Below are 23,097 nucleotides of genomic sequence, written 5' to 3' on the forward strand. Positions count from 1 at the left end.
CACTGTGACATGTCAACATAAACCATCTGTTTAATTTACGGATGAACAACAGACAGACATATAGCCCTATTACTTATTATTCAGTGCTATAAAGTGTTTGTGCAGAAATATCCTGATTCCAGACATTCCTCCTCACTGTGTGTGTGTGTGTAAACACGGATCGGTGACTTATATGGTCACAGAACCCGAGTCGCGCGCATACCACACACATTAAACACACACATAAGACCCTGCGCCCCACAACTACAACTTTACCCTATGAGGATAACTTTACGCTTTTGATTGGCCGAGGATCCTGGGAATGCAGACAGGACGGCCTGCTATTGGTGGAAAGGCAATGTAGGGGGCGGTTACGCACAGCACAGACTCCGCCCTACCGGGACCGCACCCCGAACATTACAGCAGGACGGAGTTCAAGCGAGAGAGTGGAAGAGGGAGGGAAGAGAAAGAACGGAGAAAAAAATAGAAAAGTGAGAAAGAAGCGAACTTGTGCGCAGTTGCTGTGGACTGAAAAGGGAAGTTTGGAGCTCAGCGACACGGATCCACATTAAGTCCCTGGAGTTTTTCTGAACCCCGAGCGTCTGCACCGGAACAGCAGGTAAACTCGCCGCTCATGTACCTCACTGCTCGCATAGATCCAGTCAGACATCGCGAAGAGAATCAGGAAGCGCGCGACTGGGTGGGACCTTACTGACGCGACCTGATTTTGCTGCAGTTTCAAACTGTGCTGCACGCAAATCTTCACCTTTATCAGTTCATCACGTCGTGCTACAAGAGAGCGGTTCAATTCGTGACAGGACCGCAAACAGAAACGCGTCAGATCGGCGGTAATAACCGCGCGGTGAGTTTCAGGAAGTGCTCGAGCGCATGGACACCGGCTCGCGCGCGGCCTGATGGGGTTCATATAGGATTCTGGTGCGCAGAATGACTTCAGAGTGTCTGAAAACCTCATATATTCGCAGAGTAATATAAAGTGAGATTTGAGTGTGACGTCACTCTGTGCGGTCTCTCGACGAGTGACGTTTAGCGGGCCCTCATTACGTCATTGCCAGGTCAGGACTGCGCGTGTAGGTTCCGCAACTAGCGTAAAACCTCAGATAGACGCGACTTTATTATAAAGTAAATGATAAAGACGTCACGCAAACGGATTTTATCATTGAGTTTTTGCCACTTTGTGACTTTTATCAAATGCTTAGGTATGCAAAATGTGCGCGATTCTTACACTGATCAAAGTCTCGCAGCGCGCTGCCGTATACAGCTGTGTGCGCGCTTTTCTCATGACTCTGCATTAATTTTTTTTGCATAAATTGAATAAGATAACAGTAACCTTATATGAAAAATAGTTATATGAGGAAATTTTACATATATAAAGTCAAATGTGGTGCATTAGCCTATCCTATATATAAATACATGAGATGTAGTTAAAGGGGGAACGTTAGTTAAATTAGGTAGGCCTATATTATATATAGTAATATATATGAAGTACATTGTGTATAGAAGTATATGAAGTACATTACATATAGAATTATATGAAGTACATTACATATAGAAGTATATGAAGTACATTACGTATAGAAGTATATGAAGTACATTACATATAGAAGTATATGAAGTACATTACGTATAGAAGTATATGAAGTACATTACATATAGCTAAATTTAGCACATTTTATATACATATTATATAAGGGGGTCATTACAGTAACACTAAGACTACAGGAAACATTATAATTATAAAGCATTATATGCATTATAAACGCATTATAAATTTATAAGAAAAGCACACTCATGTCCAACAGCTCATTTTATATGATTATTTGTATAGTGTGTTATTGCAATAGTGTATTTTTACATATTGCTGGTGTTTGTGTGTATGTGACCTGGTTTTCAGTGAAGGTTTGTGTCTAGGACGCTGTGACCCTGATCTTATTCTACATTTTGTTTTGGCTGTTCTCTCATGGCTTTGTTCACAATATCATACTATTCTTGTATAGTGTGTGTATACATAATCATCTATAGGCTACTGTATACATAAAAAAAGTGAATGACCCATTAGCCTGGCATCTGTATATATACATGCATGTATATATTTAAGAAATGTTTATATTTATGTATAATTTGTATTTGTATTATATAATTTATACATAAGTATTGTACACAGTACACACTTGATGTAAACAAGATCTTTTAGTTGCGAATAATCGTTATGCAGCCCTAATACCAAATCACTGATTTAAATATGCAGCGTAATGAGGTCATGTTACAAGAATGTTGCATACTATTTACTACTGTCTACAACAAACTAGATTCTTCTTGTTTTAATGATGCTTATAAAATGAAGAATAAACCAATAAGTAAATAAATTGTAATGTTTTACTATGGTTAATAGGGAACTCTGGTTCATGTTGTACCTTGAAAAACTTTTACTCATGTTGAGAACACTTCATGTAACCCAATACGCTAAAAGGCACAATAATGTACAGTAAATAGCATGCTTTTATAAATAATTTATTTAGTAAGGAAACGAAAGTCTGACGTAGAAATATTAGCATTTAACAACTGCAACAAACGAATCTCATCCAATCAGACGCTCCGTTATTTAGTGAAGTTTTGCACTAGTTTGTTGTGTCGTGTTATATCTTGCCTGCTGCCAGCAATGGAAACACCACAATCTATTTTTACCCTGAGAAAATATCAGATGAAGTTTTGTGTTGAGGTTACGTAATTTATTTGCGTCTATTTATTTGCACGCACTTTTCCTCAGGAGATCGGCATTCCTCAACGCTAAACCGTTAGTTTCCTGAGAGAAAATGGTTGAGTGCTTCTCTCAGCGACTGTGAGATCATTGAAGGGAAAATGGCTTTGGGCTGGTAGACGTTAATCCACAGTCACAATAGATGTGAATTCAGCTTTTATAGAGCAGGTGTGGACTTGCAGGTCCTTCAGGTGATCTTTTATTCAGACTTGTAATTAGCTGCCCGTATTCAAAGCCCATGGCATTGTGGGTAAAGTATTCAAATAGCCGCAGGGTTGGATGGTTGATGTACCAGTTGTCCTGATGGATCTTGACATGTCGCTGCCTGGTGTGGTGTCCTGGATGATCGCCGTGTTATCTGTGATTCGTATGATGTCGTTCTTCTGGCCCTGTAATCTGTCATACGATTAACCTTTCATATTATTATTTGTGTATTAATCTGTAATGGCTTGAAAATCTCTCCCTGAGAAATGCTCTTATACTAAAAAATTGTGGGATGTTAATGGCCAAATGAAAAAAATCAAATATTTATGATGTATCTGGGTTATCCCCAGTGAACTCATCTCACCTGAATTGTAAATATTCCTAACACACCCAATTCTTCATCTGTATCGTGTTGGACCCGGCTAAAGGTTTGACATTAGGTTTCAATTTGTGTGCAAGTTTTCCGTAGTCTCCTTTTTTGGTTGTCTTTTCTCCCTTTTTTTGAGGAACGTTTCCCACATGGCACCTGTGTTGCACTGAAGAATGGAACAATCACAGGAAAAGACGGCACAGGAACTATTATCCAGAAAAACAAAGCCGTGTCGATGGACACTAAGTAACACACCACATCCTAATCGTATGTGCCAAACAATATGGCCGTCGGTGTTATAGTCAGACTCGAATTCGTACGTTATCTTCTAATTTCCTCCATGACCGCATTATGATGCATGGCAAGCTCATGACTGTCTGGTCACCATGATGTAACTTCCTGTTTGGCTCTGGCACAGGGCTTTGCATTGAGATGGCAATTTTTAACACGCTTGGCTTAACGGATCTCGAATCAATTGAGGAAGTTAGTTAATATTGTACAGGTCACACTGTAAAGGCGAAGGATGGAGAAATGTGTGCTTGTGCGTTAAGTGTCGCACACACCTGCTAAGTCTAATTCATATTTACATGCTTTGTATAGTTTGTTTTTAAACTCTGTATTTATACATTTTGTTATAAACCCCAAATTAACAATTCAGAATATATAATTTAAACAGTTACAGAATACCATTTCCCACCCCACCCGACAATGAAAAAAAACCTACTGTGTATATACATACATACATACATACATACATGTAATTACACATACCAGTTGTTGAGAGAAAAAAATATTTATGCTTTGTATAGTTAAGCAAAAAATGATCACATTGTTTTTTTCAGTGTATAAATTTGGCTTAAGGTTCAGTTATCACTAAGGCTGTTAGTTCGTCTATCATAAAAAGCAGGTGATATCATGGGCTGATGAGCTGTCTTTCATGAGAAGTGGGTGACATCACAGGCCGGTGGGCCGCCTCTCACAAGAAGTGAGTGACATCAAAGGCCGGTGGACCACCCCTCACAAAAAGTGGGTGATGTTAAGGGCTGGTGGGGCAACTCTCATGAAAAGTGGGTGACATCACAGTCTGGTGGGCCGCCTCTCAATAGAAGTGAGTGACATTAAAGGCCTGTGGACTGCCTCTTACAAAAAGTGGGTGATGTTATGGGCTGGTGGGCCAACTCTCATGAAAAGTGGGTGACATCACAGTCTGGTGGGCCGCCTCTCAATAGAAGTGAGTGACATTAAAGGCCAGTGGACCGCCTTTCACAAAAATTGGGTGATGTTATGGGCTGGTGGGCCAACTCTCATGAAAAGTGGGTGACATCACAGGCCGGTGGACCACCCCTCACAAAAAGTGGGTGATGTTAAGGGCTGGTGGGGCAACTCTCATGAAAAGTGGGTGACATCACAGTCTGGTGGGCCGCCTCTCAATAGAAGTGAGTGACATTAAAGGCCAGTGGACCGCCTTTCACAAAAATTGGGTGATGTTATGGGCTGGTGGGCCAACTCTCATGAAAAGTGGGTGACATCACAGGCCGGTGGACCACCCCTCACAAAAAGTGGGTGATGTTAAGGGCTGGTGGGGCAACTCTCATGAAAAGTGGGTGACATCACAGTCTGGTGGGCCGCCTCTCAATAGAAGTGAGTGACATTAAAGGCCTGTGGACTGCCTCTTACAAAAAGTGGGTGATGTTATGGGCTGGTGGGCCAACTCTCATGAAAAGTGGGTGACATCACAGTCTGGTGGGCCGCCTCTCAATAGAAGTGAGTGACATTAAAGGCCAGTGGACCGCCTTTCACAAAAATTGGGTGATGTTATGGGCTGGTGGGCCAACTCTCATGAAAAGTGGGTGACATCACAGGCCGGTGGGCCGCCTCTCACAAAAATTGGGTGATGTTATGGGCAAGTGGGCCAACTCTCATGAAAAGTGGGTGACATCACAGGCCGGTGGGCCGCCTCTCACAAGAAGTGAGTGACATCAAAGGCCGGTGGACCACCCCTCACAAAAATTGGGTGATGTTACGGGCTGGTGGGCCAACTCTCATGAGAAGTGGGTGGCATCACAGGCACGTGTTGCCCTCTCTCATAAAAAGTGGGTGACATCACAGGCCGGTGGGCCAACTCTCACAAGAAGTGAGTGACATCAAAGGCCGGTGGACCACTCCTCACAAAAATTGGGTAATGTTACGGGCTGGTGGGCCAACTCTCATGAGAAGTGGGTGGCATCACAGGCAGGTGTTGCCCTCTCTCATAAAAAGTGGGTGACATCACAGGCCGGTGGGCCAACTCTCACAAGAAGTGAGTGACATCAAAGGCCGGTGGACCACTCCTCACAAAAATTGGGTAATGTTACGGGCTGGTGGGCCAACTCTCATGAGAAGTGGGTGGCATCACAGGCAGGTGTTGCCCTCTCTCATAAAAAGTGGGTGACATCACAGGCCGGTGGGCCAACTCTCACAAGAAGTGAGTGACATCAAAGGCCGGTGGACCACTCCTCACAAAAATTGGGTGATGTTACGGGCTGGTGGCCCAACTCTCATGAGAAGTGGGTGACATCACAGGCAGGTGGGCTGCCTTTCACGAAAAGTGTGTGATGTTTTGGGCTGGTGGGCCAACTCTCATGAAAAGTGGGTGACATCACAGGCTGGTGGTCCCTCTCTCATGAAAAAGTGGGTGATGTTCTGGGCTGGTGGGCAAACTCTCAAGAGAACTGGTTGATGTTATGGGCCGGTGGATCACAAGAAAGAATCAGAACAGGTGAATGTGATATCACGGGCTGGTGGGCCACCTCTCACGAGAAGGGAAATGGGTGATATCATGGGCTGGGCCAGTGGGTCGTGTCTATTGATAAGCAGATGATATCACAGGTTAGCGGGAAGTGTATGGACTTATACATCAGTAACTTCTATCCTGGTTGGGGTGAGATGGATCAGGGTTCATTTTAATCTGCACTTTGAGCTTTGATTTCTTTGGGTGTAGCCTCATGAAAGAGAAAGAGAGATAAGATGAACAGCACATAAGAAAGAGAATAAAAGTGAGAGGGACAGTCAGTGGGTGTTTAAAGATAAAGATGTTCATAAATGTTTACTTGAATTCTAGAGAATAGACCTTGCGTGTCTGCTGATAGTGAGTTTAGTGTTGTAAAGCAGACGTAAGGATGAACAAATATTATAAATGTTGAGTCTTTACTGATGTCTGACTGATTTCCTGTTATCATTTCTTGCAAAATAAATCTGTGTTATAAATTTGTATGATGTGTTTCAATAGTGAACATGATAAACACTTACTAATAGGTAACACCTAACTCTTAAATTTAATAAGTAAACATGCAATGGTGCAGGATTCGATGTAGATGTGATGGTCCGTTTTATCGATAATGTTCAGAAGAAAAGATGGAGAAGAGTTTGATGCTGTGATTTAGTTGTATGCACTGTAAGTCACTTTAAATAAAAGCATCTGTGAAATGCATAAATGTAATGTAACAGCATTTAAAAAATCCCCAGAATCATCTGTCTTGAGTTTATTTGTTTTGGAAAATAATGTGACTTATCAGATATGTATGAGATCCTACATTCCAGATTGACATCAGATTATCACTTCATCATTTTCTCTTTTCTCTTCAGCTCTTTCTCATCAGGTAGATGAGAGATAAATGTTTAAAATTAGATTTACGGAAGTGTCAGGAGACTTTAAGTGTGTCGGATATTTCTGTGTCAAACTGCGTGAGGTTCAGATCAGATTGGAGTCTGACTTTACACTGATTTAAACAGAGAGAGTTACGCCTCTTATCAGACACTTCATGATTTATGGTGACCGCAAGACAGTTTTCACTTCATTCTCACATCACTCAGAAACACAGAGCCAAAGTGATGTTTTTATTGTAAAATGTGTTATGCAATCACTGTAGCACAGTTTTACCGTAGTAAGTGCGGTATTTTCTCTGATCACATGTACTGATGTCTGTTGTTTGATGTTGTGTTGTCGTCTGATGATCTCCAGATGTCTGATGATGGATGAAGAGATCAGATTAGTCAGACACTGATACCAGACCTGCTTTATTTGACCTAAACAGAATTAAGAGGGTTTGTGGGTAATGAAGTCATGTGACTTGTAATTTTACTTCAGTCAGTCTTTTAAAATTACATTTAAGTGATGTTGTTGTCTTTTTTGTGTTGTGTAGTTAATGTATTGTGCACTTTGTGTCATTCAATAGGGAACCATCATTTACAAATGTGTCTAATTTACTAACAAATAGCTGCTATTTTTATAAACTGTTGTTGTTTTAAAATGATGGTTTAGTATTCTAGTAAAGGATTTTGTAAAGGATTAATATGTGGATTTTGTCTGTAAAGTTGGGTTTAAATACATTAAGTTTATACACATTTAACATCTCATTATAAAAATGAAACACTGAAATAACTCTAATCACTGTGATAGACTCAATGACATGTGTGACACTGAATCAATGATTAAACTCTGAGCAGTTCTCAGATCAGCTAATGTGCTGGTATTAAAGGGATAGTTCACCTCAAATTTTTGTCATCATTTTATGACCGTCAAGTTGTTTCAAAGCTTTATAAATGTCTTTGTTTTTGCTTGCAAATCATTTTGAGCACCATTGACTTCCATCGTATTTTCTTTCCTACTATGGATGCCAATGGTGCTCCTGTTTTCTGATTGATTACATATTAAGAGTTTCGTTGCAAAACGAGATAACTCCGTTTTTTAAATTTTTCAGAAATCTAATTTTTTGGTTGTGCATTCCAATTAACCTTCATAACTTAAAAAATACAGCTAAGTAGCACCATAAAACAAAATAATAACATGATAACATAATAATTAACATGTTTTGACAAAAAGGTTAAAAAACGGATTTATCTCGTTTTGCAACGAAACTCTTCATATATCTTCCTTTTGTGTTCGGCAAAACAAATACATTTATACAGGTTTGTAACAACATGAGGGTAAATTATGACAAATTTTTATTTTTGGGTGCACTATCCCTTTTGGGTGCACTGAGGGTTTCATTTTAATTTGGTACAGTAAAGTGGTTAAATTCATTTAGTTCACTTTGAAGATGCTGTGTGTTGTTGTTTTTGTTGAAATATTTTTTTGTAAACCGTGTGTGAAGTGTAATTCATCTGTAATTATTATTTTGTTGTCGATTAATCTATCCGTTATATTTCTGATTAGTCGATTAATCTAGTGATTATTATTTTTTTGATTAGATGATTAATAATTTCGCTAATTTACCAATAAACAATTAGTACAGCTTCTACCATTAGTATTTCAAAATTTTACTATATAAGTTTTGAAAATTACATTTTCCAGTATAATAACAAAGTGCCAATTTTGTGTCTGCACGTCAACATTTATACACAAAATTATGTCTTGAGTACAGTTACAAACTTTATATTTGTAAATTTGTACATAGTGTCAGGGGACGCGTCGACACATTTAAAGCACATTGGGGTGATTCTCACGAAATCCAAATATAGAAGGTGTCCAGCATCGGAATTTTTAAAAAAGCCCTTGAAGCCAATTTTTTCAAGATTAAGGTCTGAACTTACTATAACCATTATTTTTAGAGGATTTAAAAAAAATGCTATATAATTATTTACATTTTTTTAGATTATCATGTTGTGGTAATGATAATTTTTGATGATATTACATTAAATATATGCATTGCATTTACAAACTCATGTTTGGTAATGAGAACTACAAAGTTGTCTAGGTACTATGACAAACAAAATTTTTTATCTGGAGAGAAAAAATAAGAACTGCTTACCTGGTAGCCATCTTGAGTGTCACAGTCAATTATGTGCCTTACAACAATTTTTTAAATGTTCCTTGAGGGCTTAAACAATAATTGAAAATTGTTGCGGAGGATGAGAAAATTGGTCTTGGACACATTTATATTCCTTATTATTGTCTCTACATTTACCAATGATCACCAAATACCACATGTTTCTTTACTGTAAATGTTTATAGTACAACATGCACTGAAGCTTTTTATTTATTTTTTTAGATTTTTTTAATTATAAATATTTTCATATCAAAGAACCCAAATCCAGTCATGGACACGTTGCGGTAATGAAAATTGGTTTGTATGATGTTATTTGAAATCATGTGCAAAATAGTACATGAAGAGATGTTTGTAAATGTATGCTTATTTTGATACTCTTACTTTTTTATCAAAATGTTAAAAGTCTAATTTCGCAAGAATCACCCATCGGCATATTTTCGTAGTCAGTGTAATTGATGATATTGATGCGTCGCCGCTGCTCTTCTCCGTTGAGTGTTTGATAGATCTGTTTTTAAATGTTGATTATTACATACACGTCACCTAACATGTACGTTAACATGATTTTATAAAGCACACACGTGAGCTCAGACAAACAGAGTCAAGTCACTGATGTGTTCACACATTAAATATGAGAAAGTTTTATGAGCACTGAATTAAAGCTGTCCTGTTTTCTTCTGCTCAGGTTTATATTGATGGTTTGTTCTGGTAATTCTGGTTGTGTCTCCTCCCTGTAGAAAGTCTTTGAGAATCAGCGGTGCGTGGGAACTGCTGTCGGCCATCTCGCTGTTGTCTGTCAGGGCTTGTCATGTTGTTGTCGAGCGAGTTTGTTTGCAGCCCTCGGGCGACTGCGCAGATCTGCGCTAACTAAACACCAGTGGCAGTTCTGAGTTTAGGTTTAGCTCTGACGAAGGTTTTGTCCTACAAATGTGTTTAGTTTTAGTTACAATGTTTAATCGTTTCTTGACATTGATTGTTTAAAAACAAGGCTATTTATTTTTGCACTGTGTATAAAGCCTTACAATCTTATCTGAAGATGTGGGAAATGTTTTCTTTAGTCTGTATAGGGTTGATAAGTGTGTTTTGATTTTCTCTCTTGACTCTTGTGTGGTATTTTTACAGTTGTGAAAGCGCTGCTATGACACGCTGTCTAAACAAGCTCAATATTGTTTAACAGTTATGTGTTTGGCACATTTAACACACAGCGGACGTTAGCTCGACTCAGTACAGTACATGTAAAACCCCTCGTCGCTCCGACGTCTATCTGCGTGTGGTTCACCTCACCTGTGTTTGCATGAATTCATTCCTGCGGGCTTGCGTAAGAAAGCCGGATGTTGAGAAAAGTGTGCGGGGAAACTCGATACCGTCCAAGAGTTTCCTCTGCTGTTCATTCAGAAAGTAAACACTGACAGCAGAGAGAAATAAAACAAAGACTTGACCGTGTTTACTTTAAGACAACACAAAGGCGCATTCACATCTCTGTTACTCATTTAACAGAATGAAACAGAACAATGATTGTGAAATGACATTGGGTAGGGCAGGATTTTATTTGTATTAAAACAAGATGAATCTATCTTCTGCATGGTCAAATACATCTTCATGAGAAGCATCAACGTATGTTTATGTCCACAGAATAACCTAATGTGCATTTAATAAAGTGAATGTAAGCAGAAGAAACCCTCAGGAGGTTGATGCAATCGTCTCTTCTTGCCAAAGTTATATTTCGTTTAATAACAGTTTAATACAAGTCAGATTTATTATGTGCAAAATGTTTATCTCTTGTCTTCTCTCACCTGCAGCAAGCATGTCGGCCGCTGACAAGTTCCTGTACGTCGACCGTAACCTGGTCAACAACCCGTTGGCGCAGGCCGACTGGGCCAGCAAGAAGCTGGTTTGGATCCCGTCGGAGCGTCTAGGGTTCGAGGCCGGCTCGGTGAGGGAAGAACACGGCGATGAGGTTGTCGTGGAACTGACCGACTCGGGAAAGAAAGTGCGGGTTAACAAAGATGACGTCCAGAAGATGAACCCGCCCAAGTTCAGTAAAGTGGAGGACATGGCCGAGCTGACGTGCCTGAACGAAGCGTCCGTGCTGCACAACCTGAAGGAGAGATACTACTCCGGTCTGATCTACGTGAGTCAATGCAAACACATTAACAGGCGCTAACCACCTGATACACAGAGAAGCCCAAAAGCATGGGGATAAGAGTCTGTATAACAGTAATTTAACCCGAGTCTTCACATAACACACAAATGAGCCGTCAGTCTATTTAAAACTTTTTTTATTTAACCTTGATTTTTAGATATTGTGAACTTTCTCCCTCTAAATATCCCTAAAATCATAAGCACAGGAAACTGCAGGAACAATGTGACCCTGAGGAAAAATAAATGAAGTCTTAGGGGAGGAGAATCTTAAATCTGATTTGAGTTCACTTAACTTTCCTAGACTGAACTGATCCAGGAGAGAATAAATTAAAATACATAATACTGACAGATTATATGTCTCAGTATCAGTTTATTAGTTACTTCAGATTTCATTCATATCGATCAAACCCAAAAGAGTCACACATGACCTCATGTGCAGGTCAAAAAAATAAATAAACTGATGTCAAACTGACCAGAGGAGATCTTTAGTGAATTCATGTATTTAGCTCAGTCAAGTCAGTCAAGCTAATTCAGTCTTATGCTAATCAGTCTTATTCCAAGTCAGTCTTATGCTAAGTCAGTCCGTGGGCAGCTAAGTCAGTTTTATGCTACGTCAGTCTGAGGCTAAGTCAGTCCGGGGCCGCCAAGTCAGTCTGTGGGGTCCGGGGCGGCTAAGTCAGTCAGTCCGAGGCGGCCAAGACAGTCCGAGGCGGCTAAGTCAGTCTTATGCTACGTCAGTCTGAGGCTAAGTCAGTCCGGGGCGGCCAAGTCAGTCTGTGGGGTCCGGGGCTGCTAAGTCAGTCAGTCCGAGGCGGCTAAGTCAGTCTTATGCTACGTCAGTCTGAGGCTAAGTCAGTCCGGGGCGGCCAAGTCAGTCTGTGGGGTCCGGGGCTGCTAAGTCAGTCAGTCCGAGGCGGCCAAGTCAGTTCGGGGCGGCCAAGTCAGTCCGAGGCAGCTAAGTCAGTCTTATGCTACGTCAGTCCGAGGCGGCCAAGTCAGTCCGGGGCGGCCAAGTCAGTCTGTGGGGTCCGGGGCGGCTAAGTCAGTCAGTCCGAGGCGGCTAAGTCAGTCTTATGCTATGTCAGTCTGAGGCTAAGTCAGTCCAGGGCGGCCAAGTCAGTCTGTGGGGTCCGGAGCGGCTAAGTCAGTCAGTCCGAGGTGGCTAAGTCAGTCTTATGCTATGTCAGTCTGAGGCTAAGTCAGTCCGGGACGGCCAAGTCAGTCTGTGGGGTTCCGGGGCGGCCAAGTCAGTCAGTCCGAGGCGGCCAAGTCAGTCAGTCCGAGGCGGCCAAGTCAGTCAGTCCGAGGCGGCCAAGTCAGTCAGTCCGAGGCGGCCAAGTCAGTCAGTCCGAGGCGGCCAAGTCAGTCAGTCCGAGGCGGCCAAGTCAGTCAGTCCGAGGCGGCCAAGTCAGTCAGTCCGAGGCGGCCAAGTCAGTCAGTCCGAGGCGGCCAAGTCAGTCTTATGCTACGTCAGTCTGAGGCTAAGTCAGTCCTGGGCGGCCAAGTCAGTCTGTGGGGTCTGAGGCGGCCAAGTCAGTCAGTCCGGGGCGGCCAAGTCAGTCAGTCCGAGGCGGCCAAGTCAGTCAGTCCGAGGCGGCCAAGTCAGTCAGTCCGAGGCGGCCAAGTCAGTCAGTCCGAGGCGGCCAAGTCAGTCAGTCCGAGGCGGCCAAGTCAGTCAGTCCGAGGCGGCCAAGTCAGTCAGTCCGAGGCGGCCAAGTCAGTCTTATGCTACGTCAGTCTGAGGCTAAGTCAGTCCTGGGCGGCCAAGTCAGTCTGTGGGGTCTGAGGCGGCCAAGTCAGTCAGTCCGGGGCGGCCAAGTCAGTCAGTCCGGGGCGGCCAAGTCAGTCTGAGGCTAAGTTAGTCCGGGGCGGCCAAGTCAGTCTGTGGGGTCCGGGGCGGCTAAGTCAGTCAGTCCGAGGTGGCTAAGTCAGTCCCAGGCCGCTAAGTCAGTCCAAGGCAGCTAAGTCCAAGTCTGAGCCTAAGAAAGGAAGATTATAATGCTAACACCATGATATCAGACGTCAGTAAGAGAGATGTTGCTTTTATGGTCGTAGTGAGATATTATTAATAATCTCACTGTTTGTGATGTTACTTCATGTCTTATATAATAACAAGTATAACACATAAAACTATTCAGGCTTTCATTTTACATCTTGTTGCTTTGTGTGGACACAAATCATAACACAACAGAAATATGCAGTAAACCTCAACATCGGTTCACAGAGAATCTCACTCAGCATGTTAAACTCAGTATTTTTGTAGCCACTGAAATAAAAACTTTATTTCTATCATAGATATGACCAGCAGGTTGTTTGATTTAATGCGTTTTGTTTTCCTGTACACATACTCAGGGCTCTTCTGTGTGGTTATTAACCCGTATAAGAACCTGCCCATCTACTCAGAGGAGATCGTGGAGATGTATAAAGGCAAAAAACGACACGAGATGCCTCCTCATATCTATGCCATCACAGACACAGCCTACAGGAGCATGATGCAGGGTAAACACACATCACACATCACAAATACACACATGAGTTAAAACATGTGTAATAAAGCTGATGAGTCATGAAAAAGGGAAGGTCGTTAAAGTATTTACTGACGCACCCTTTAAGAAATCTAATGACCAAATAAAAGCTCATTAAAATTGTTGCAGTTTATATAGCCAGCAAACACGTAGTGAATACAGCATGACTTTAACACATGATGTTGTTATGTAAAGCATCTGGATTTAATAGAGCCACAGAAACCCCTACTGAGCTTCATATCTGTGTTTCAATTACGATTTTATTTATATAGCACTTTTCACAATTGTTTAATTGTTACATAGCAGCTTTACATTAATAAAAACAAGAAAACACAGCATAGCAAACGTAGCAAAGTACAGTGGCTAATATTAAACCATATTAGTGAGCAGAGTAATAATGCAACGTATAGAAGAAATTACTAAATTAAGCTAATGTCAGCTGACTCCTAAGAGGTTGAGAAAAAACCCTGTGGGGAAAAGTCCTTGGGAGAAAAAAACCCTTGAGAGAGAGAGCCAGACATAGCTGATCCTATAGAAAATATACTATATTATTTAAAAAATAATAATAAAAATAAAAATAATTAAAAGTTAAAGGAAACGGTTGGTTGTCGCTGGGCATACTTAGATAATCTAGTAGCAAAAAATACTATATATTAAAAAATACAATATATTAAATACTATATATAAAAAGATACAATATATTAAATACTATATATTAAAAATATGATATATTAAATACTATATTTTAAAAATACGGTATATTAAATACTATGTATAAAAATACAATATATAAAATACTATATATAAAAATACGATATATATTAAATACTATATTTAAAAAAATACTATATATAAAAATGTGATATATTAAATAATATCTAAAAAATTCAATATATTAAATACTATATATATAAATGCGATATATTAAATACTACATATTAAAAATACGATCGATATGTTAAATATGATATATTAAAATGCGATATATTAAATACTATATATTTTAAAAAATACAATATGTTAAATACTATATATTAACACATACGATATATTAAATACTATATATTTCAGATACGATATATTAACTGCTATATATTGCGAGTACGGTATATTGAACCATGCGGCATATTAGACGCTATATATTAAAACCATAGACCGTAAAAAAATATGGACGTAGTGTCCGTGACGTCACCCATTGGTTTGTGAAGATCGCTTTTGAAGCTTAAAGTAGGCGTTGCCTGCCGTCGCCATCTTGGCCGCGCGTCCCCGCGAATTACTCGCGGAAAACCGAAAATGGGTAAAGAGGCGGGACATGGGTGAAGCTGAGGTGAAACCACGCCCGCCTAGCGCGAGTCTAGTGACAGCAGTGGCTGTTCAACCGACACTCAAGCGGCCACGCCCTTAATTATGCAGAAGTTTAAGGCTTAATATAATTTAAACGGATGAGTTACCCCTCACAGTTGTCATGAAGGGCAAAATTAGCTATATAGGCCAAAAACACTTTTTGTACCAGGCTGTAAACATATTATTTTCTACTGTAAAGTTGGCCATTTTTAACATGGGAGTCTATGGGAATTGACTCCCTTTTGAAGCCAGCCTCAAGCGGCCAGTCGATGAATTGCAGTTTAAGTCACTTCCGTGTTGGCTTCATTAGAGAGATCGGAAGGTTGCCCCTCGTTTAAAACATACAATGTCTTAAATACTATATATTGAATGCTATATATTTAAAAATACAATATATTAAATACTACATATTAAAAAGATATATTAAATACTATATATTAAACCATACGGTACATTAAATGTGATATATTGAAGTACGGTATATTGGATGCTTTGTGTTGGAAATAAGATATATTGAAGCGTGCACTTTACTGAATACTGTGTATTGAAACATACGGTATATTAAATACTATATATTGAAAATACTATGCATTGAATGCTATATATTTAAAGATATGATTTATTAAATACTACATATTGAAAATATGATATATAATAATAATAATATATATTAAACCATACGGTATATTAATATACTATGTATTAAAACATATGATATATTGAATACTATAATATTAAAAAAATATGAAATAAGACTTTAGTCTGACAGCATATGTGAGCTGCTTGATTGTAAAAGAGATGTTTTACTTTGTTAAGTCAAGTATTAACATTGCTATTGCTTAAAGTTAGTGGTTTGAACAAACCCTATATATTTAACTTTGGTTTAACAGGAAAGGCGTTTCCTCCTTGAGTTACAGGAAGTCAGATGTTGACTTCCTGTTTGTGCTTAAAACACTTTTTCTTGCTGAAGTATTGAGCTGATAATGACGGCTGCATGTTCTGCCATCATACTTCTGACAACTCAATAAAAATAAAACTCAACATGACACAAAATCTCATCCTTATTCACTGATGTAACATATGCTTTATATTGATAATCAAGTTCAGACATTATTTGCTGCTAAATATTCTGCATTACAAACATAATAGCATCAAATTGGGATGTAATGAATGTTGTGTGAAAGCTGTTTTGTGTTAATGATTTTGTTTTTTACTCTCTGTCTCATCTAACAGACCGTGAGGATCAATCCATTCTGTGCACGTGAGTCATCTAAACAGTGTGATTTTACATTTAAAACCTTACAGATGTGAATGAATGCAATCTAACGTGTGTCTCTGTTTGTGTCTAGGGGTGAATCTGGTGCTGGAAAAACAGAAAACACCAAGAAAGTCATTCAGTATCTGGCACACGTGGCCTCATCTCACAAAACCAAGAAAGATCAGGGTGAGTTCTCCTGGTTTCTCTCTGGTGTCTCCAGACAGATAATCTGACCTCTGGAGAAATGACTGATGGTTTTCAGTGTCTTATCAGATCAGATTGTGACTGAAGAATGTGAGTTTGATGTATGACAGCAGAAATGCTATAAATCCTGCATTAAGGCTGAATCTCACGCCCTTCTGATCTTCTCAAACATCTGAGCTGTAGATCCTCAAGTCATTCCCTCCCCAATAAAAGATCTGTTAATTAAACCAGAAATTTTATTTTGCAATCCTGTTACTTGCATTTGCACGTCTAAATAGTTTTGATGCTTTTGAGTATAAACATCAAACAAACATTGTAATGAAAGAAATAGCAAATATAAGGTCGTACCCTTAACTCAAACCCAAACCATTTTTAAACCCTCAAATTAGTGTGAAATAATAATTTGAGGGGTATTTGTTAGAAACCCCTAACCCAATCCTAAACCTAAATCTAACATACACAGTAATCCTAATCATGCAATCTGATTGGTTGCGTTTTTTTTTTAAAGCAGTAGCTACTGTGTTGCCAAATGTTGAATTTTAGTTACTAAAACACTTAAAATTAAAGAAAAACATTTCAAATTTTTCTAATTTACAAAGCTAAATGATTAAGCTTGGTGAATAGTTTTGGTAATAAAATAGTATACAAGTTAAACATCAGTAGTCATAAAAAGTTAAGTGTCAGCGTAGTGTGCGTGACGCAAGCTTTGTTATCAGAATATTACACCTGTACTGTACGCACCTCGTATACGTTATATCCGCAGGTAACTTATGTGGGTACACGATTATGTAACATGTAGGTATTGCAATGTGCATGTGTCAAAAACATGTACAGGTCAAATGAAGTATACCTTTCAAGGCTGTGTACGTGTAAAAACATGACGTATACTTGGATCTTAACTTCTCACCCTAAAGAACAAGAAAATTCTGTCGTTGCTTTTTAAGTGAAGTAAATACGATGAGTTTGTGTGAAAAGAGCTGAATGTAGATGTGTAGACAACCGGTTATTTTTACAGGACCTGAATTGTGGTTTCACTTATAGTCAATCATTACCGTCTGATCTCTGGATCTGTGAATCTTTGACAGCCTGACAGAGTCTATATGTGTATAAGTTTTTGTTTTTTTCCATCAACAGAGCAGTTCAGTCCTGTCACATGTGAGTTACATCCTCTATCTCTCCATTCATCCACCCATCCATCATCCCTCTCTCTCTCTCTCTCAGTTCTCACTGTAGCTGCTGAAGTGTGCTGGGCGATCGACTGAAGTCACAGTTTATTCAGACACATGAGCACTGAGAAACGCCTCATCATATTTCTGAATCTGAAGCTGACGTTAAGAGCATTTTTGCATTACAGTAATGTTTAATGTTTGTGTATTATAAGCATCCCATAATAAGTTCAGTTTCATGTGTCTGAATGCTGTAAATGGTGTTTGTTTCTGTACTCGTGGCGTGGGTTCAGGGTTCATCTACTGCTCTTTATAATAATGTGTGCTTGTGTGTGAATGTGATTTAAAGTCAACATGAAAATGAAACAATGAAACACATTCAGCACTTATTGTGAACGACTCTTCACACGACTGCAAAGATAGATAAAGATCATGAAATTCATTTTAGTGGGATATAGGTCATCTGGACTATAGCTTAAAGGTGCACTGTGTAGATTTTTAGCGGCATCTGGTGGTGAGATTGTGAATTGCAGCCAACTGCTCAGTCCACCACAGCTCGCCCCTCTTTTTGAAACGCATAGAGAAGCTGTGGTATCGGGCACAGGACCAACACGTCATCGTCTGAGACAACGTACTGACAAAACTTATATTTATAAGGAGATTTGCGGGGTATGGAGGAAAAAACTCCTCATACTAAGATAGTGAAAAATTCTGTTCATTATGTGAGGTCTTTATGCACCACTGATAATATAGTTATGTAGATTATATTGCATTTCTGTCAAGAGATCCTTATAAAAGTTACACAGTGCACCTTTAAAGGTGCAGTGTAGTGGCATCTAGTGGTGATGTTGCGAATTGCAACCAACAGTTCAGTCTACTGCTCACCCCTCACGTTTGAAACGCATAGAGAAGCTACGTTAGCCGCCACCGGAATAACATGTCATTGTCGAAGACAACTTAGTAAAAGAAGTTTGTCCGTTAAGGGCTTCTGTAGAAACATGGCGGCACAAAATGGCAACTTCCATGTAAGGGACCCTCTGTGTATGTAGATAAAAGTCTCATTCTAAGGTAATAAAAACATAATGGTTCATTATAAAAAGGTCTTTATACACCCCTAATGATATAGTTTTGTATATTATTTTGCATTTCTGTCAAGAGATCCTTCTAAAAATCACACACTGCACCTTTAATGTTGAACTATGTAGTTAATGTTACTGTATTTAATTTACGATAATAAATGATTGATGTAAAAAAAATCTTGTTGGGACTCGTGAAGTAAACTCAACCTTCAGCCTTCTTTCAACTTGACTGATATTTCATGTTGACTTTAACATGTTCGTAAGCTTGCTGTGTGTGTGTGCGTTTGTGTATTTGTTTGGAGAGTCAATTGTCCCCTGCAGGAGTTCAGATGAATCATGAAAAAGTGACTCTCTCATGCTGCTGGAATGTTCTGTGTGTGCGTTTGTGTATATTTTTGCGTATGTGTGTGTGTGTGTGTGTGCGTGTAATAGGATTTTAATGAGGCCTGCAGTTCATACGAGTGCTGTAGGCGATAATCTCACACTTGAAGATTATTACAAGATGGAGGTCATAATATCACACCTTAATGGCATGTTCTGACTTCATGTGAAGTGTTTGTGACATGTTTTTAATTACCACACAAAATATTGCCACACTCGGCCTTCAGTATAAACAGACCAACACGAAACATGTGTTTGTGGTTATGTACTTACAATGGACGTCTAACCATCCAGAGGATTTAAATGTGAAGGATTTTTTTTATTCTTCAGTATTTGAGCTGTGATGTATATAAAATGTCTTTCGTAAGACTTCACCAGGTGGATGAACTTCCAGATTTCCTGTCATTCTTGTAATTTTCCTCGTCGACTTCATTACATCAAAGTAACCTGAAATATCTTCTTTCCAGTGAATGAAAAGTTTGGCTTTGCAGGATTATCTGTTTCTAGTATGATGTCATCCTTTTAAAGGTGATGGGTCGCTCTCATTGGTGGAAGTTTTCTTCTGGTGTTTTGGGTGTGAAGTCATGCTTTGCTTTGTTTTGTTTGTGGGGCGATATCCTCATGTGGCGTTGCTGCTCTGTGCTCGTCTCGACGTGAAAACCAGCAATGCTTAAGAGCTTTGTTTTTTTTAGTGCGAATCAGAAATTATGTAAAAGTACCCAAATGTATTAATTTCTCTGTTTCACCACCAGGGTGAGCTGGAGAAACAGCTTCTGCAGGCCAATCCCATCCTGGAAGCGTTCGGTAACGCCAAGACAGTGAAAAACGACAACTCATCTCGTTTCGTAAGATCTGTTTAGTTATGACAATTTCATCAGAACTCATAAACACGTGTGATTGAACTTCATCTTCTTGTGTTCCAGGGCAAATTCATCAGAATCAACTTTGATGTTAACGGATACATCGTTGGAGCCAATATTGAAACCTGTATCCTTGTGTTTACACTTTTATTATAAGTAACTGTGTTCACATCAGTGCCGTTCGGTCAGTTGTGTGTCCTTGACTCTCGATGTGCAGATCTGCTGGAAAAGTCACGTGCCATCCGTCAGGCTAAAGAAGAGAGAGCCTTCCACATCTTCTACTACATGCTGACGGGTGCAGGAGACAAACTGCGCTCTGAGTCACAGTCGCCCCAGTTATCAGACATTATCAAACGTTATCAATCGTCATGTAATTAATATTCATTTGTCTTTCAGCTGAACTGTGTCTGGAGAGCTACAACAACTATCGTTTCCTGTCCAATGGGAACGTGACTATCCCGGGACAGCAGGACAGAGATATATACATGGAGACCATGGAGTCCATGAGGATTATGGGATTCTCTGAGGAAGAGCAGATCGGTAAATATCCGCTCGTATCTAGTGTCTCTTCGTGACCTGTTATTGATTGTGACTGACGCTGATGTGTTTGTGTGCAGGTCTGTTGAGGGTGGTGTCTTCTGTTCTTCAGCTGGGTAATATGGCTTTCAAGAAGGAACGTCACTCGGACCAGGCGTCTATGCCTGACGATACAGGTGAACATCAGTTTTTGATTATCACACGCCTTCAGAAGGCTTTGTCATTGAGGGCTGCAACTAACAATAATTTTCATAATCGATAAATCAGACGGTTATTTCTCAATTAATCGGACAGTTATTTCTCACTTATCGGGCGATTATTTCCCGATTAATCGAACCGTTATTTCACGGTTAATCGGCCCGTTATTTTTTTTATTTATCAGACCATTATTTCTCGATTAATCGGATGATTATTTCTCACTTATCAGACGATTATTTCTCGATTAATCGGACCGTTATTTGTTTTATTAATCGGACCATTATTTCTCGATTAATCGCATGATTATTTCTTGCTTAATCGGGTGATTATTTCCCGATTAATCAGACCGTTATTTCACGATTAATCGGCCCGTTATTTTTTTTAATCAGACCATTATTTCTCACTTATCAGACAATTATTTCCCGATTAATCGGACCGTTATTTCACGATTAATCGGCCGTTATTTTTTTTATTAATCAGACCATTATTTCTCGATTAATCGGATGATTATTTCTTGCTTAATCGGATGATTATTTCCCGATTAATCAGATCGTTATTTCACGATTAATCTGCTCGTTTTTTTATTTATTAATCGGACAGTTATTTCCAGATTAATCAGGCGGTTATTTCACGGTTAATCGGACTATTATTTCACAATTAATCAGTCCGATATTTTTTATTAATCGGACCATTATTTCTCGATTAATCGGATAATTATTTCTCGATCAATCGGATGATTATTTCTTGCTTAATCAGATGACTATTACCCGATTAATCAGACTGTTATTTCACGATTAATCTGCCCAGTTTTTTTATTTATTAATCGGACAGTTATTTCCAGATTAATCAGACGGTTATTTCACGGTTAATCGGACTATTATTTCACAATTAATCAGTCCGTTATTTCTTAATTAATCGGACCATTATTTCCCCAATTAATCGGATTGTTATTTCCCGATTAATCGGGCAGTTATTTCCTGATTATTCAGACGGTTATTTCTCGATTAACTTACTGGTTGGCTACAAACCTAAATATCTACTCATAGTTTTTTTACTTGCAGCTTAATAAACCCCTAAAGTAGAGTATTCACATGTAGAAGTGTACTTTTAAAAAGTGCAAAAGACACACATTGAGTTTTACTGCCGTTACGTCACTCCCGCGGTGCGCCACTGGTCACCTTTTTTTTTTTACTGAGCTGGGCACGCTGTGATTTTATATTCACAGCTCACGTTGTATAAGAAAATGTGCCTGCCTTCAATTATAAGTGCACAGCTCATGCTATGAAGCGGACACGTGTCGCTGTCCAAAACTACGGTGGTGCGGGAGCACAGACTAACTAATCAATAACAATTTTTTTTATTATTTCAAAATCAATTTTTATTAAATTGTATTAATTAGTTGTTGTAGCCCTAATGTAATTCATCTGTAACAACATTCCTACCTCTCAAAATCCAGTTTAGACCAGTGTCATAGCATCATAGCTGGTCTAGATGGTTAATGTGTTTAGAGCTGATGACCAGTTAACTCAAGATGCTATGATCTTGTAAATATTTCTAAATTATTTCCTCCAGCCGCACAGAAGGTTTGCCATCTGATGGGAATAAACGTGACCGATTTCGTACGTGCCATCCTCTCGCCGCGCATCAAAGTGGGTCGTGACTACGTTCAGAAGGCACAGACGCAGGAGCAGGCGGAGTTCGCCGTTGAGGCGTTGGCTAAAGCTACTTATGAGAGGATGTTCCGCTGGCTGGTCATGCGCCTTAACAAAGCTTTAGATAAAACCAAGCGTCAGGGCGCCTCCTTCATCGGCATCCTGGACATCGCTGGCTTCGAGATTTTTGAGGTAAAGGAAAATCATCCGAAATGCTGGTTGGGTCACGGTTGGATCACCATCAGCAGTGTGTGCATTAGTGACCGCGTTTCTCTTTGTCTTCACAGCTGAACTCTTTTGAGCAGTTGTGTATTAACTACACTAATGAGAAGCTCCAGCAGCTCTTCAATCACACCATGTTCATCCTGGAGCAGGAGGAGTATCAGCGCGAGGGCATCGAATGGAGCTTCATCGACTTCGGCCTTGACCTGCAGCCCTGCATCGACCTCATCGAGAAACCCGCGAGTCCTCCACCAATCACAAGCCTACTAGAACAATCAATGCTCACACTCATTAAACCGGGTTGATTTGTTTTAGTTTAATTGTTAATCCTGTAACTCTCACTGTTTGTACTGCACAGCACTTCAAACCAGGAACAGTGTTATCAAATCATAACAG

At 39.5% G+C, this 23,097-nt stretch overlaps 1 protein-coding gene across 1 annotated transcript in view; it reads left to right on the forward strand.

Moving 5' to 3' along the window:
* Positions 1-392: 392 nt before the first annotated feature.
* The window catches only part of myh9b (myosin, heavy chain 9b, non-muscle), a 41,761-nt gene continuing 19,056 nt past the window's right edge, over positions 393-23,097 (forward strand). The window contains exons 1-12 of the mRNA XM_073857827.1: positions 393-598; positions 10,933-11,261; positions 13,615-13,774; positions 16,378-16,405; positions 16,494-16,584; positions 19,982-20,077; positions 20,156-20,219; positions 20,310-20,408; positions 20,489-20,632; positions 20,710-20,805; positions 22,400-22,671; positions 22,767-22,940. Of these exons, the coding sequence (XP_073713928.1) occupies positions 10,938-11,261; positions 13,615-13,774; positions 16,378-16,405; positions 16,494-16,584; positions 19,982-20,077; positions 20,156-20,219; positions 20,310-20,408; positions 20,489-20,632; positions 20,710-20,805; positions 22,400-22,671; positions 22,767-22,940 (1,548 nt within the window). The 5' untranslated portion in view covers positions 393-598; positions 10,933-10,937. The remainder of the gene's footprint in view (positions 599-10,932; positions 11,262-13,614; positions 13,775-16,377; positions 16,406-16,493; positions 16,585-19,981; positions 20,078-20,155; positions 20,220-20,309; positions 20,409-20,488; positions 20,633-20,709; positions 20,806-22,399; positions 22,672-22,766; positions 22,941-23,097) is intronic.

Source organism: Misgurnus anguillicaudatus, chromosome 19 (genome assembly GCF_027580225.2).
Source record: "Misgurnus anguillicaudatus chromosome 19, ASM2758022v2, whole genome shotgun sequence".
NCBI classification, from domain to species: Eukaryota; Metazoa; Chordata; class Actinopteri; order Cypriniformes; family Cobitidae; genus Misgurnus; species Misgurnus anguillicaudatus.